Raw genomic sequence first — 16,438 nt, 5'->3', positions numbered from 1 at the left:
TGATGTTATCTCAATAGTATTTCGAAACATTTATGCCAGTGCAGTGCCTTGGCCCAGTGAACTTTCAATGTAAATGCATTGCTCAAAATGAGTATACAGTACTGTTAAGAGTTTTTTACAAACTGAAAGACAATTTAAAGTTATTTTATAATTTAATCAACAGAGTTTAAATGGGTAGTTCACCCAAAAATGAACAATGAAAGTCATACAGGTTTGGAACGACATGAGGGTGAGTAAATGATGACAGGATTTTCTTTTAAGTAAACTATACTTTTAACTTTTATGTAACCTAGAAAACTCATCTTCTCAATTCCCACATGAACTATTGAAATTCTAGCTCACAAAAATATACCACATCTATCCATAGACAGCATTTGCGTTGGTGTTTCAGTATAGTGTGAATGAAGTCTTTGTGATGGCGTGGAGCATGACTGATGGTGCTGTCACACATGTAAAGGAGCGAACAGCAGAAGTCACAGATGTCTTTGTTCTGCTAATGCTAATGCTAATGATCGCTAATGCTGGGGAAAGATTCTCAGAAATCCAGAATTCCAGGGATTTAGTTCCACACAAATGAGCTTGTTACAGATCTGCAATCTCTAGAGAAGTGTGTCCCAAGAGATAAAATGAAAGTATGACACTAAAAAAATCAGAGAAAAAAAAAATATCTTTGGTAAATAAATGATAAATATTGAAGCTGTCCACACATAAAATTCCAAACCCATTTTTTTAATTATTTTTCCATTTGCTTTACACACTTTTTGACACTTAGGTCTGCTAAATCATACCACAATGATAAAAAATAAAAGCAAGCTTGAAGTTAATAAATAGAACTCCTCTGTATAATATATTCACACAACTGTACAGTCCCATGGGCCATATATGACCCTCAGTGTCCCATAAATACAGAGATTCTGTCCCTTTTCTGCACATTTTTTTCATTGACACACTCTGCTGTGACTATATGCATGTACAGATGCATTAGTCTACATGATTGTGCAACTCTTGGCTCTGTCCTCCCTGAGGGTCGGGGTGGGTTCAAGGGGCGTGGCTTGTGAGCTGACTGGCAGCAGAGGCTGATTAGATATGCGCTTCAGAGCGTGGCGCGAGGAGCTTCTCTTGAGGCTCGGGGCGGGCTCACGTCTGACGGACACGAGCGTGGTGATGTGAAAGACGTCTCGTACACTGTTCACGCACATTCGGGATGAACATTCCACGTATGCAACTGCGCCCAGCTCGCGTGCTCGTAAACTCCCCTGTTAGACAGACAGAAAGAAGTCGGCATCATTGGACTGTGTCAGAACTATCCAGGAGCATTTACTTTCTCATTTCTCTATCAAAAACACATCACAATTTCCTTGTCACTCTTTTGCGCTCTTTAATGAAAACCCTTTTTCGGTGTTCATATGAATTACAGCAAAAGCTGAACTAAATGTCAAAGCAAAAATAAACACTCTATCGTTCCCTATCTAACTGTTTCATACTTTTTGTTCATGTCAGCTAATGTTTCTTTTTTATATGGTACTTTCCTTGAGTAGGGTGCAAAAATAATACCTGAAACTCTTCTAAAATGTCTTTTTTTTAACAACAAAAGGTCAGTGAAAAACATGAACATATCTAATAGGCCTCACAACAAAAACATGTAATTTGTGCCCATAATGCTTTAAAAATGAAAGTCGTGGGACAAAGAATTGTACCATTTTCATATAAAGTGTCAATTATTTCTCTCATTACAGAGCAGAATTATAGAGAGAGCTAGGTGTTTCATAATGAAATGTTGCTACAGTGAGTTGACCTGCTCAGTGCATTGACGTAATAGAGGGAACATTTTCTGATGCTCTCTCTGTACTTCTGTTTCTACGTGTAATTATAGAGCTTTCTTCTAGTGTTTGTGTGTGCTTAAAAGGTTTAAAACACAATGTAAGAGCAGTTGACGACATTTCAAGCTGTGACATAAGTATACTGCAGTGTGAGATGTGATACTTCATCTCTTTTAAACATTTTTATATAGTCCTTGAGGAAAGTATTTAGTTTACATAAAAGAAGTGTTTAATTCATTTTTTTAATTTGAATTCATATTAATGTAGACACTATGAGCGATATTTGTGTTTTTAACTGTTAGCTTGCTAGCAAACCTTCTGACTACATGCCTTTGTTCTTGTGTTTGTGTGGCAGCAGTTGAGTAAACAGACACTGATGTCCTAACACAATCTCTCTTTTCTCTTAATGTTCTAGTCCCTGTGTGTGTGAGTTTGTGTACGCTCACCTGTTCATGAGTGACAGGTATGAGTCTCTGTTTGGACAGTTCTCTTAAGGTGCTGACATCTGTTCTCATATCCAGCTTACAGCCAACCAGCACCAACTTTGCATTAGGACAATACTCCTGAGCCTCCACCTGCCACTGAAAGAACGAAAGAAAGAATCCGTCACTTTAAATAAAAACATCTATCCACCTACTGACCTACCCATCTACTTACCTACCTATTGATCTACACTACAGTTCAAAAGTTTACATCCATCTATCTATCTATCTATCTACAGATCTCAGTATTTGAAGTTTGAGACTAGTTTTCATTTTATTTTACTGTCTAGCCTATACTTGCAATAGTTGGTTATGCTTTAATACAGTGAGCCTGTGGTACATTATTTGTCTTCCTTCCTATCATTTATGTGTGCATAATGAGTGAATAATGTAGTTGTGTGCGCATGAGAGAGAGTATTAGGGAAGCAATTTAACCAGCTATTGTCTGATTACTTGCAAACAGTCATACTCATGCACATCCAAATCAAATCAGACAATATTTACACCAGTTTTTACCAATTAACTATTCGGCATGGTAAACAACAACAGCTTCCAATCTCCTTTTACACCAGTGTAGCTTGAAATGGCCCAAACAAGGCCCTTTTCAGGAACATTCCTGCTAATGCAGAACCATCCAGAGCCAGTTATTCAGACAGCTTATGTGTGAGCATGCATGGTGCATTTGTGTGTGTGTGTGTTATTCACCAGTCCCTGCAAAGGTTCAGCAATCTCAGCTATGGCACCATTTCACAGGTTCTGAATGTGTTCAACCATCCATCAAACAGCACTGTGATCTTTAACCTTAAAAGCTACCATTAACTGGCCAATCGGAGGTCACCGCCTGCCTCTCAACATTCCACAACAGCCTTTAGCTCCACCCCTGTGGCCTCAGAGGTGAGATGCTGAAGTCATGGTGTAAAAGCATTCAGTGTGGAAGGGTTAGCATTAGGACAGTTAGAGAATGAAAGGCATTCGGGAAATGTTGTGATAATTACGTCAGATTAAATCACTCAAAAAAAAACTTATATACACTACCCATTCAAAAGTTTGAGTTCTGTCTTTGAAAGAAGTCTCTTATGCTCACAAAGGCTGCATTTATTTGATCAAAAAATACAATATAAACAGTAATATTGTGAAATATTATTACAATTTAAAAGAACCGCTCTCTATTTTAATATGTTTTCAAATATAATTTATTCCTGTGATGGCAAAGCTGAATTTTCAGCAGTCCTCAGTGTCACATGATGATGCTGATTTGGTGCTCAAGAAACATTTCTTATTATGATCAATGTTAAAGGATTCACATAGTTCACTTTCAAATTAAAATTTCCTGATAATTTACTCACCCCAATGTCATCCAAGATGTTTATGTCTTTCTTTCTTCAGTTGAAAAGAAATTAAGGTTTTTGATGAAAACATTCCAGGATTTTTCTCCATATAGTGGAATTCAACGGACCCCAAACAGTCCGTTGACCCCAAACTGGGCCAAGGTCAAAAGTACAGTTTCAGTGCAGCTTCAAAGGGCTTTAAACGATACCAGACGAGGAATAAGGGTCTTATCTAGAGAAACGAACGGTCATTTTCTAAAAAAAAAAAAAAAATTTATATGCTTTATAAACACAAATGCTCGTCTTGCAAGTGCTTCCGCCAGACCGCCTTCTGTTTTCTTCAAATGCTTATGCCGTATGTCCTACACCTTCCCTATTCAACTTACGGAACTAACGCGACGCCAGTTCCATTTTTCCGTAATTTCAATACGGAAGGCGTTCTCGCAGAAGCTAGATATTTGACTTCATAACTTGTTAAATATGGATATATTTTTTTTACCAAACTCATCGCTTCGCTTCAGAAGGCCTTTATTAACACGTTTATGATGGATGGATGTGGATGGATGCACTTTCTTCAGCTCAGACTCGTTGGTCCCGTTCACTGCTGTTATAAAGCTCAGATGCGTCAGGATATTTAATAATATTTCTTCGATTGTGTTCATCTGAAAGAAGAAAGTCATATACACCTAGGATGGCTTGAGGGTGAGTAAATCTTGGGATAATTTTCATTTGAAAGTGAACTAATCCTTTAAATATTTTTGTAGAAACCATGATACATTTTTTCAGGATTTAAAAAAAGGGAACAGCATTTGTTTGAAATAGAACTCTTTTGTAAAATGATAATTGTCCTGATAACTGTCATTTTTGATTAATTTAAAGGGTTAGTTTACCCAAAAATGAAAATTCTGTCATTAATTACTCACCCTCATGTCGTTCCACATCCATAAAACCTTCGTTCATCTTCAAAACACAAATTAAGATATTTTTGATGAAGTCTGAGAGGTTTCTGTCTCTCCATAGAGAGCCAAAGCAACTAGAACTCCAAGGTCCAGTAAGGTAGGAAAAAGACTCATGTGACTCCAGTGGCTTAAACTCAATTTTATGAAGTGACGTGAGTGCTTTGTTTGTGCAAAAAAACATAATTTACCACTTTACTTACAAAAATATTGATCTGCAACTTGCGTTCACAAGAGCTTCATGACGCATGAGGTACTGTTGCTTGAACACGCTTTGGATAATATTATTTTGTAAAAAAAAAAAGTTTTTTTGCACAAACAAATCACTCACGTTGCTTCATAAAATTGAGTTTAAGTCACTGGAGTCACATGGAGTACTTTAATGATGTCTTTTTCCTAGTTGTAGTTGCATCGGATCTCTATGGAGAGACAGAAACCTCTCAGACTTCATCAAAAATATCTTAATTTGTGTTCTGAAGATGAACGAAGGTCTTACGGGTGTGGAACGACATGAGGGTGAGTGATTAATGACAGAAATTTCATTTTTGTGTGAACTAACCCTTTAATGTGTCCTTGCTGAATAAATGTATTAATTTCTTCTCATTAAAACTTCTGAAAGGTAGTGTTTACCGTTACTGTGATATAAATATATGTGATATTTTTTCACACTACCCACTCTTCTTTCTACATCATCCGAATATCTTTTTCTCACCAGACATATATAGACTTAAAATTGAAAAACACATTTAAACCTTTCAGCTCTAGGCTCACACCCTCATCACCACATAATTGCTGGCATCTGTGTTTAGGTAAAGCTTGTATTTTTGTGTAAATCCACAATGTCGTCATCCTCCAACTGCGAAACACCCACAAACAAAAACTTCTCTTAGTCGACAATTACATTGTGTTTTCACAGCGAGAGACTAATGCTGCAAGTATGTGCGTGTTTACAACTGCAACTAATAATGTCATTCCAAAATGCACTATTGCAAGTATATACTTATTGTTTCTTTTTTAGGACGAGAGAAAAGAAGAAGGGAAAGGAAAGGAGATTCTGACCTTCTTAGGGATGCTGTCCAGCGTCTCTGGTCTGCTGATATCAAAACAGATGAGCACAGCATCACAGTCTGGATACGCCAGGGGCCGTACATTATCATAATACGAGGACCCTGTAGAACACAAGCACAGTGAGGGGTCAGGAGAAAAACGCTTCATTATGATAAAGCTGATGTTCGAATCAAAGAGCGAAACACTGCTAATGGTGCTCACGAATGCTGTGGCACGTACAAATTATGTACAGTGGGTCAAACAGCAGGGCAGATGATAAAAAAGAACAATGTTTCTCCAGTGGTGAGTTCCTGAGCAGGAAGGAATAACATTTTAACATTAGCGTATATATACTGTTTCTGCAGTTTAAAGTGTGTATACTGTGCACATTATGTGAATGTTTTTAAGCCTCCCCTCATCAAAGGGATCGGGGCAACGTTCCTAATTTACCTGTTGTTTCCCACAATGCAATATGCATAACTTGACACCATTTCCAGTCTAATGAATGAACCAAAAGTAATACAGCAAAGATTTTTAATGTCTCAGTTTAAGTATTGAGATACTATTTTTATTTATTAGGTAAAAATAGTTATAGATAGGCAAGTTTAGCTCATAGCATTGTGGGATACATATAGAAAATTTCCATAAGGAGCACAGTATGCATACTTTGCATCTGGTGAACTGCCGCTGTCTACATCTGCCATACTCTCTGTCTTTCCTGATCTCCTCTCTCGAACTTTGCATTCATCTCTCACTCTCCTGTCCTTCCCTCGAGTGAGGACACAAATCCAGACATAGACAGTGAGAGATAGGGAGGGAAAGAGAGAGGACATGTGAGAGTGACAATGAGTGTTTGAAGCGCTGATCAAAGCTATCAGTTATTATGGGCTGGCCTCAGGAGCCACCCTGAGCTACATGTCCCACAATCCCTGTTGGCAGGTCTGTCAACCGCACTCACGGAAAGATGGTTGAATCTAATTTCTTAGATGAGAATGCAAATAAGGATAAGAAAAAACTAATAAAAGTGTACAGAGAGAGAGAGAGACTGGAATGGAAAGAAAGGCTGATACTGTTGTCATATTGCTTGTTTGTTATTTGTCTCCATGTTGAGTGTGCTGGTCCACAGGGACACTTTTCTCTGATCTCCCTACAACAGCTTCTAAAATACACTTGCTTACTTTGCTATTTAAATGAGGACACGCTATAGACTTTCATATTGTTTAGTTTTATTATAAAACCCATAATAATCACCCAAATCCGAACCCTACTTCTAGAAGAAATTTTTTAAAAACATTTTTAAAACATATGGTTTCATTTGTTAACATGAACTACAGCATTTATTGTTAATCTCAACATTTACTAATACATTATTAAGATCCAAAGCTGTATCTGCACAGTGAACTAACATGAACATTATTATTAACTAACATTAGCAAAGGTTAATGCTGTACAAATATACTGAACATTGTTAGTTTCTTAGTTAATGCATTAACTAATGTTAATAAATGAGACCTTATGAATAAAGTGTTACCATTATAATAATAGTAATAATTATTATTATTATTATACTTTACCCTTCATAAAAATGATTATATTACAAATAATAATTATTGTTGCTGATAATAATAATAATAATAATAATAATGAAAATTAATTATATATAAGGGAAGTTAATGATATATAAAATTAATTAAAAAAACAAAACAAAAATAATGTAAATTAATATACTAATAATAATTATTATTATTATAATACTTTACCCTTCATAAAAATGATTATATTACAAATAATAATTATTGTTGTTAATAATAATAATAATAATAATAATAATGAAAATTAATTCTATATAAGGGAAATGAATGATATATAAAATTAATAAAAAAAATAATGTACAATTATTTTTGTATATAATAATTATAATATAATAATAATTATAATATAATAATAATAAAATAATAATAATAATTATACTTTATAAAAATAAATAATTATACTTCATAAAAAAATGATTGTATTACAAATAATAATTATTGTTGTTGCTGATAATAATAATAATAAATAATAAATTAAAGATATATAAAATTAATTAAAAAAAAATAATAATAATGTTACCTTTCATAAATGGTAAGATGATTCATGTATTATTATTATTATTATAAATAATAACTAAATAATAATGTTATATATTATTAATTTCCCTTTTTGTTGTCATCATCATCATAATACTCTTCCCCTTCATAAAATGGAAAATGATTCATACATTATTATTGTTAATATAATAACAATAAAATGTATTTTAATTTTATGTATCATTTTAATCATTTTCCATTCATTACGTATGAATGGAATGTCTCAGATTTGTTTTTCCAAGAATTTTTTTTACATTTAGCTAAGTTCTTGGGACAGATTTGTCCCCAAAGTATGGCTCAGTAAACCCACACCCACACACACACACACACACACACACACACACACACACACACAGACAGTGTTTACTGTACAGCTGCGCCACATCGCAGCCTCTGTGTTTGAATGTGTGTAAATTCACTTCTTAGCACTCCTGTTGTCTGTATCTGTTTTTCTGACCTTCTCATTTATGGTCATTTTTCTCTGCTGATGCTAAAACATTCACACCATGTTAAAAATCTTCATTTCCTGTCTTGTTTGCAGTGTCTTGTTAAATATCACCACTGAATTCTCTGGCCGTTGTTTTATTTTTCAAGACGTTATTACTGTGATTACGTCTGTAGTACTAGACATAATTTGTATCTTGTTAAGAACAGTGTGTCCATATGAAATGCTGACCTGAATGTTTGCCAGTAAACATTCCCCTCTTCCAGTCCCTAGATTCACCTCTTGCCAACTGTGCAGCTGTGTGTGTGTGTGTGTGTGTGTGTGTGTGTGTGTGTGTGTGTGTGTGTGTGTGTGACGGAAGCAGAACTCTATGGGATGTCATTACAGATTGTTGAAGATGTAGCCGTAAGCACCAGAGTGTCAGTTAGCTCAGGAGCAGCACACATATGCTCACACACACATCCTCAGACACCTCATTAAGACCCATCAGAGGCACAGCGTGATTACCTGTGTGAATCTGTGTTTATCTTTGCATTTTTGTAGATCTAAACAGGCTTAAGGGTAATGCACAAAAAGGTTAAAAAGGATTTTATGTCAGCAGAATTCAAATTCTCTATTCAAAAATCTAGAAATTTGAATAAGCTTACAGTAAATGTACATAAAGGGATAGTTCACCCAAAAATTAAAATGAATTCATTCATCATTTTCTCACCTTCATGTCATTCTAAACCTGTATGACTTTGTTTTGGAGAATGTTTTAACTGTTTTTGTCCAAACAATGAAAGTCTATGAGGTCCAAAACAACATTGAACCCCACTCATTTTTTTTTTTTTTTTTTTTTTTACAGTGAATATCTTCACTGTAAAAATGTTTTCTTTTGTCAAATCAACTTAGATAATTAATGTGGTTCAGATAACATAATATTTTGAGTTTCTGTTGATTAAACCAATTCATTGTATGAATTAAAATTTTTAATTTCAATGAACTCAAAATTTTAAGGCAACCAGGTAACTTATTTTTTTTTAAGTTAAACCAACAATTCTTTTTTGTGTTCTTTTGAATTCCACAGAAGAAAAGTCATATAGCTTTGGAACGATATAACATATTTCGTTTTCCCTTTGAGCTCTATGAACAACATCTGTCCCATGCTGTTGATTACCATTTTCAGCTAATTTCTCAGAATGTCAAACAAAAATCGCATTGACAGATATGTGATTACAATGGAAGTTTTTGAGGTAAACGAACCACTACAGCCCCATAGACTTCCTTATAAGTAGATTTCTGTCAACATGTTGTTTTTTGGTTTTACCAACTGAGGGACGACTGGAAATAACTGAAAATACAGAGGAAAATGCTTAAGAAAGCACACACACACATATAACAAACAAAACAAATCACACACAGTGAAACAAAGGGAGCCTCTCATTACCATTCAGCGTTCTCATTACTCATTTCTCATTAGTCATCAAATCATTAGTTGCCCCAGTTCTCCAGATGGTCGGGCCAATATGCTCATCCTCTAAATTTTAAAACAGCAAATTCACTTTTCACACACATCCATTACAAATCCATAACAAATTCCAACATTGTGACAAATTAAGATTTATCTATATGATTACATAATTTTGTAGCACTTAAAGCTAATCCCTTTCATGTCAAAATACTTCCTTTTATCCAACACTCTCAAAACAATGGTACAAAGAGCAGTCCCCTTTCAAAAGGTACATATTTGTTACCTAAAGCATACATATTAGTAACCTTTGAAAGGGTACTGCCCCAGTGACAGCTTTTGTACCATTTTTTTTCTGAAAGTGCCGCTTAAAGGGATAGTTCACCCAAAAATGAAAACTCTGTCATCATTTACTCACCCTCAAGTTGTTCAAAACCTGTATGAATTTCTTTGTTCTGCTGAACACAAAGGAAAATATTTGGAAGAATGTTTGTAAACAAGCAGATCTCGCCCCCCATTTACAACCATAGTATTTATTTTTCCTAAATGGGGGGTGAGATCTGTTTGGCTACTGACATTCTTCCAAATATCTTTCTTTGTGTTCAGCAGAACAAAGAAATTTGTACAGGTTTTGAACTACTTGAGGGTAAGTAAATTCCCAACCACGTTCCTGGAGGCCGCCCAACACTGCACATTTTCCATGTCTCCTTTGTCTGACACACCCATTTCTCGGTCAACTTACTGAGGTAAACGCTGCACAATGGTATCGCTCTTTACAACGTCGGACACATAACGGTAATTAATATGATTAGCCTTTTGCTTGACTATGTTATCAAACAGCTATTTTTTTTTCACTGCAGTTTTAAGGGGAAAATACTCAGCAATGGAGTTTACATGAATTTGCACATGGTTTGTCTTAAAGCATATTAAAAACACCACATAGACATATAAACAACATTAAAAACTTGATTTTTTACCACAGGGGGACTTTAAAAATAAGATTTTATTTTTTTTATTAGATTTAGCTCATTTCTGGTGAGAGATTTGTTCACATGGTTACGTAATTTTGTAGCACTAATTCTTTTCATGCCAAAATACTCCTTTTATCCCAGCTTAATGGGTGGATACAACTGTAAGCAGTTGTTATCTTGGAAATAGAAATGCTTATTTTCCTTCAAAAAAAATTTTTTTGTAGCTGATTATACATCTGGCTCATTGATCACGCTGGAGATGGAAGGTCAAGTCAAGTGCATTGCATTGTGGGGTACAGTATTTCATGCAGTTTGCTCAGTTGCATGCTGTAAATGTTAAAGGTCATCTTGGTATTCTATGCATACAAAAAATTGCATGCCGTACACATACTTCAGTATGTAAGAGTAAAAGTAGTATGCAAGTAGTTTGTAAGACTTAGAGTAGAATGCATTTCCAAACATTTCCAGTGTTTTTACGACTCATTTGGTGACGCAAATGGCACCTTTAATGCGTGTGGGAAATGCTTTAGTTTATCATTTCCATATTTTTGTTCTGTTTGCCTTAAATTTTGTCTACAAGTTGCACCAACTTACAGAGTGCATCTTTTTTAGGTTACTTCGGTAAGACAGTATGGTCTAATAAAGCATATCTAAATATACATATTTTGCACATATAGCTGCTGTGTGCCTGGCTGTTGTCAAGTGGGCTTACTGACACCATTTTTAAACAGTGATAAAGTTCACAACCAGCTGAACTTTATTATCATGTTGAAACATGGACTCTTGTGTCCCAGACTGAGAGCACTTACAGTAAAGAGAAGATTTACTCTCGACAGGGTTACAGTCTGACCATGGCACAACCCAACAGACCAACAACAACAGTGGGAGAGGAAAACATTCCCATAGGAACTTAAAAATGGAGATGACAAGAAAAGAAATTCCCATAAAGGACTTTTATAGCAGGGTGGGGAAACATGCAGAGGCCTAGAGCGGGGGATTTAATGGGTCACGCTTGCTGAGAAACCCCTGAAGTGTGTGTCAGGACAAGTGTGTGTCAGCAGTAGGGTAGCTTAACACCAAGTGTGCAACAATCCACATTGACAGTACTGTCCAAACACACATGCACAACCATATTACTTAAGTTCTGGCTAATTTGTTTTGTTTTATAGAAGAGAAGCTAGAATCCACACAAAGCCATCTCACTCACAGATACAGTCCAGGACTCAAGAGCAATATAACTGGATCATATCCTGTTCTAATTTCATAAACCCAGTATTGTCTATTGTGTATTGTTGAAATCAAAGCAGGGAGAGTTCTGCTACCCGACTCTTCGTAATAAGCATCACATAAAACCGTCACTCAAGAGAACCAAAGAGTCATTTTCAGTCACTCTAATACAAAAACACAAGGGGTCGGTCAGGCCATGGGAGCGGTCAGCAGTCGGCAGGGACAGGAATGAACCGCATCCATTCACAGACTAGACTGGCACCAGGATTTGTTACAGTAGAATGTTTGCTATTGCATCTATCTGTCTATCCATGAGGAGGTTTCAAAACGTACACTCCCAAACTGTCCTAATCAGTCTGACGCCACTAGAGCACAATGTCACAGTAGATCACTGGCTATGTTTGGAGTAGCTACCTATTGCATACTGCCTAATATAATAATGGTTGTGAGAATATATTTATTATTATATAGAAAATGTGGAACAGTGTACATCAAAATTATAGCTTGACTGTATTACAAGCATGTTTTTTTTCAGCGAGTGGTGTGAAATGATCATGCAAAAAATGATAAAACTTAAAAATCAAGTGATGTTACTTCTGAAGGCAAGCCTACAAGGTTAGCAAAAACTAGCGCAATGCTGTGGTATGCAGGGAAGGATACCAAAATCCATTTTTTAATGGTTGTCAATGGAGAAGAGGCTTCAGTACGCTGAATAAACTGCTTTTGTGGAAAAACGGCTTATCATTTAATGAATCGACAGCCTCTCGGCTAATCTTCAACATGTTTGCTCTTAAACATTCATTTTGGATTGATCTATTTTTAGACTTTACTCTGAGAATAAATGGTGTTTTATAAGAGAAGTCACGGACTTCTCATTAATTTCTATGGTATCCGCAAACAGTGATTGACTGCCGCACAACTCTGAACGAAATTCAATGACGTGAAAGCTGTAATGTGATTGGTTGTCAAGGAACATGTGATCAAAGTTGGTTGTTACATTTTCTCCAATCTTAGTGCCACGGACCCCCGTGTCTCCCAATAATAAGACCATCACTACTTCTGGTTAAGGTCAAGTGCAGCGCATTGTGGGATTCAGTATTGTGAACCATGTGCTTTGTTGTTTATTGCACAGTTTGGAAAATGAAGTAGGTCTGTAAAAAAGTGTTTTGATGATTTCTCAAAAAATAAGTAAATAAAATTTTGCCTACTACAGTATCCACCTAATTTTCATAAGAGCCGGCATGGCCATTGTAACTTGAATGTGTATAGACTTCCGGTCTAACCCGCTTTCATTTTAGCTGTACAAAAAGTGTCCATTATGCTGCTTGATTTTGCAAACTGCTACTTGTTATCATATTATTTTAATTTATTATCATAACATAAAACACACTGGTTTGTAGCGCAAAGTATTTCACCATTTGCAGCATTTTTTGTTACTCTTATAGTTGTTGCAGCAAATGAATTGGCACATTCACAGAAAATAGCTTACTTCCATGTTAAAAAATATTTTTAAAAAATAAATTAAAAAACAATTAAGGTATCATAGTATTCTGGATAACAGTTTCATTTGATGTCTTGCCAGATCTCACCTGATGTATCCCACATGTTCAGCTCAATGCGGTGCTTATCGATCTCAAAGCTTGCAGTGTAGTTCTCAAACACCGTGGGCACATAATTCTGCAATGAAAAATCATATTAATACTGGTAAATCATTTTAGTCTACTATGACAGTACATCAACTATTTATAGTGGGCATTGAACAGAAGTTGCGATTGTCCTTTCTTCCCTATTGGGACATATATCTGAGTGAAACAGCTTCCGAAACAAGAAAAAATGTAGGGCGGGAATTGATTTTGTCCATCGGGAATTGATTGGGAATTGCTATTGCTATGTCATGTGAGTGACAAGTTGTCCTGCCCTCACACCGGTCATCAGAGAATAGATGAGGTGTCTGTGCAAGAGGGAGAAGTTATTTCGATTAAATATATAACAAGAACACATTCTTTCTTTTTTTAAATTAAAAAATAATGATGTGCACTAATAAATCATTTATAATAATACTGCAATCAATTGCAATCGAGACCATTTTGATTTTATGGTGACTTTAAAGTAGCCTACTTTTTGAACAAAGTATTTTGTGATCTACCTGCAATGTATATAATAAATCAATAAATAATGACAGTCTTTATATTTTATCGATGTAAAAATGCTGGGTTAAATATTGACAAACCCAGTGATTGGGTTGTTTCAACCGAGCGGTTGGGTAGTTTTATTTATCTCAACTATTGTTTAAAAATTACTATATTGCTTGCTTAAAATTAAGCCAAAATATGTATGTTTAATATGTTTAATAAATGTAAATTTTGGGTTCATTTTAAGCCAGCCATATAGTAATTTTTAAACAATAGTTGAGATAATTAAAACTACCCAGCAGGTTGGGTCAAACATTTAACCCAACTTCTGGGTTAAAGGGATAGTTCACCCAAAAATGAAAATTATCCCATGATTTACTCACCCTCAAGCCATCCTAGGTGTATATGACTATCTTCTTTCAGACAAACACAACCAGAGATATTTTTTAAAATATCCTTAGTCCTCCAAGGTTTATAATGGTTGTGAATGGGGGGCTGCGTTTTGAAGTCAAAAATAATCCATCCATAAAAAAAGTAATCCACATGACTCCCGATGGTTAATAAAGGTCTTTTGAAGTGAAGCGATGCATTTTTGTAAGAAAAATATCCATATTTAAAACTTTATTAATTCAAATAACTAGCTTCCGGTGGACGACCGTACGCAGAATGTGCAAGTCGATTTGTGGCACACAACGAACGCGGAGGCACAGAGGATAGAGCAAAACAAATCACCGGTCACGGATTATAAGTCTAAAACAATAATTTTTAAAGACAAATTTCGGAGGATTTCAATATAAACGAAGAGGAGCTTAAATTTGTTGCACAGCCCTATTTGTTTAAACCGCGAGAGGCGTCTAAGCTTACAATCCTCCTACATCCTGCGTCATACATCACGTCAGAGGATTACTCATTTGCCGCAAGTCGACTTGTCTGCCAAAAGCTAGTTATTTGAATTTATAAAGTTTTAAATATGGATATTTTTCTTACAAAAACGCATCACTTCACCTCAAAAGAACTTTATTAACCCCCTGGAGTCGTATGGATTACTTTTTTTATGGATGGATGCATTATTTTTGACTTCAAAACGTGGCCCTCCATTCACAACCATTATAAACCTTGGAGGACTAAGGATATTTTTAAATATATCTCCGATTGTGTTCGTCTGAAAGAAGATAGTCATATACACCTAGGATGGCTTGAGGGTGAGTAAATCATGGAATAATTTTCATTTTTGGGTGAACTTTTCCTTTAAAACAACCCAGTCACTGGGTTTGTCCATATATAACCCAACTTGGGTTGATTTTAACCCAGCATTTTTTTTAGAGTGTACCGATACGAATTCTACCTCGCGCATCCTAGTCATCTTTTTTCCTTTTTTTTTTTTTTTGAACTAAATAAGTTGCATAAAACATAGACTGGTCTAATTTGAGAACGAAAAGTCCCTTGGATAACGTCGAGTTGGTCAGACTAGTACGCTGTGTTCATGCAACTGGCCCTAACCTGCAACACAACTTTGATAGTTTTGTAGTGCAATGCAATTTGAAAAGAACATTGGTTAAGAGCAGCCTCACTTCAGCGTCTCGTGCCAAGTTAAAACCCCGAGGCTCCAGCATTTTTTTCTATCCAATGGCGCTCCAGTGCGACATGCACGGGACATCATGCAGTTTATTTAACTCATAACAATTTATCAACTCGAATCGCATAATTAAAGCAACTTTCAGTTATGTTTATTGGTTTAAAACAGACATAGTGTTAGGCTACTCTTACGGTTGTCATCACTCCATTCGTCTAATTTAGTAACTTATTTTCTGTTTTTCTAGTAATGACATTAATGATAAATGATAGATCGGTTCACCTCTGGGTAGCTGTCCTTGGCGAACACATGCAGCAGCGCCGTCTTTCCACACTGAGTGTCACCGACCACCACGATCTTACAGCGACTGCACTGTCCTTCCATCATCATCATTATCAGCACTGCCCCAGCGCTTAACGAACACCATCCGCTGCCTGATAGCGATCCTTTATAGCGCCGAATTACTGATTCACAGTGAGTCTGTCTGAGTGGACGTGTATGTGCCAGGGAGAGAGTCCACTCACACTGGCGCGCGCCCCTCCCAGTCCTCCTGTCAGTCTCCTGGTTCCCACGGTGACACCACGCGCTGAGTCTCACCGCCTCCCTCGCGTCATGAGCCGGGCATGCGGGTCGTGCTGCCTCTCCACTGATTTCTAATGACACGATGTGATCTAGCCTTCCTACTGGGGTTTGGGCACGGTGTAAATTAACGACCCCTCTATCGCGTGTATGGAAATTGTTTTAACGATGCGGTTTAACACATCACTGAACCCCCCATCCAGGCTTTCCAAGGTCATGAAACATGTTATGAAAATATCCTAAAATATAAAATATCATGCACTTGGAACATTAGTGGAATTTTAAAAAAATAGATGTTA

The 16,438-nt window shown here is 36.1% G+C and overlaps 1 protein-coding gene across 2 annotated transcripts; it reads right to left on the bottom strand.

The window, feature by feature from the left end:
* Positions 1–713: 713 nt before the first annotated feature.
* Positions 714–16,226, bottom strand: rnd2 (Rho family GTPase 2). 2 transcript variants are annotated; one of them, XM_051888550.1, is made up of 5 exons: positions 15,843–16,193; positions 13,445–13,532; positions 5,646–5,755; positions 2,267–2,401; positions 714–1,256 (listed from the first exon to the last, which is right to left on the bottom strand). In XM_051888550.1, the coding sequence occupies exons 1-5, from the start codon at positions 15,951–15,953 to the stop codon at positions 987–989; spliced, it is 714 nt and encodes a 237-aa protein (XP_051744510.1). In that variant the 5' UTR covers positions 15,954–16,193; the 3' UTR covers positions 714–986. The 2 variants fall into 2 exon arrangements, 1 of the variants encoding a protein (XP_051744510.1); XR_007929341.1 differs by lacking the exon at positions 714–1,256 and adding an exon at positions 3,649–3,862 and having other exon boundaries at positions 2,262–2,401; positions 15,843–16,226.
* Between the last annotated feature and the right edge of the window lie 212 nt (positions 16,227–16,438).

The sequence above is a fragment of the Ctenopharyngodon idella genome, chromosome 3 (genome assembly GCF_019924925.1).
Source record: "Ctenopharyngodon idella isolate HZGC_01 chromosome 3, HZGC01, whole genome shotgun sequence".
In the NCBI taxonomy this organism is placed as follows: domain Eukaryota; kingdom Metazoa; phylum Chordata; class Actinopteri; order Cypriniformes; family Xenocyprididae; genus Ctenopharyngodon; species Ctenopharyngodon idella.
Note: the sequence above shows the minus strand (reverse complement) of the source record. Positions and strands in the feature narration are given on the sequence as shown.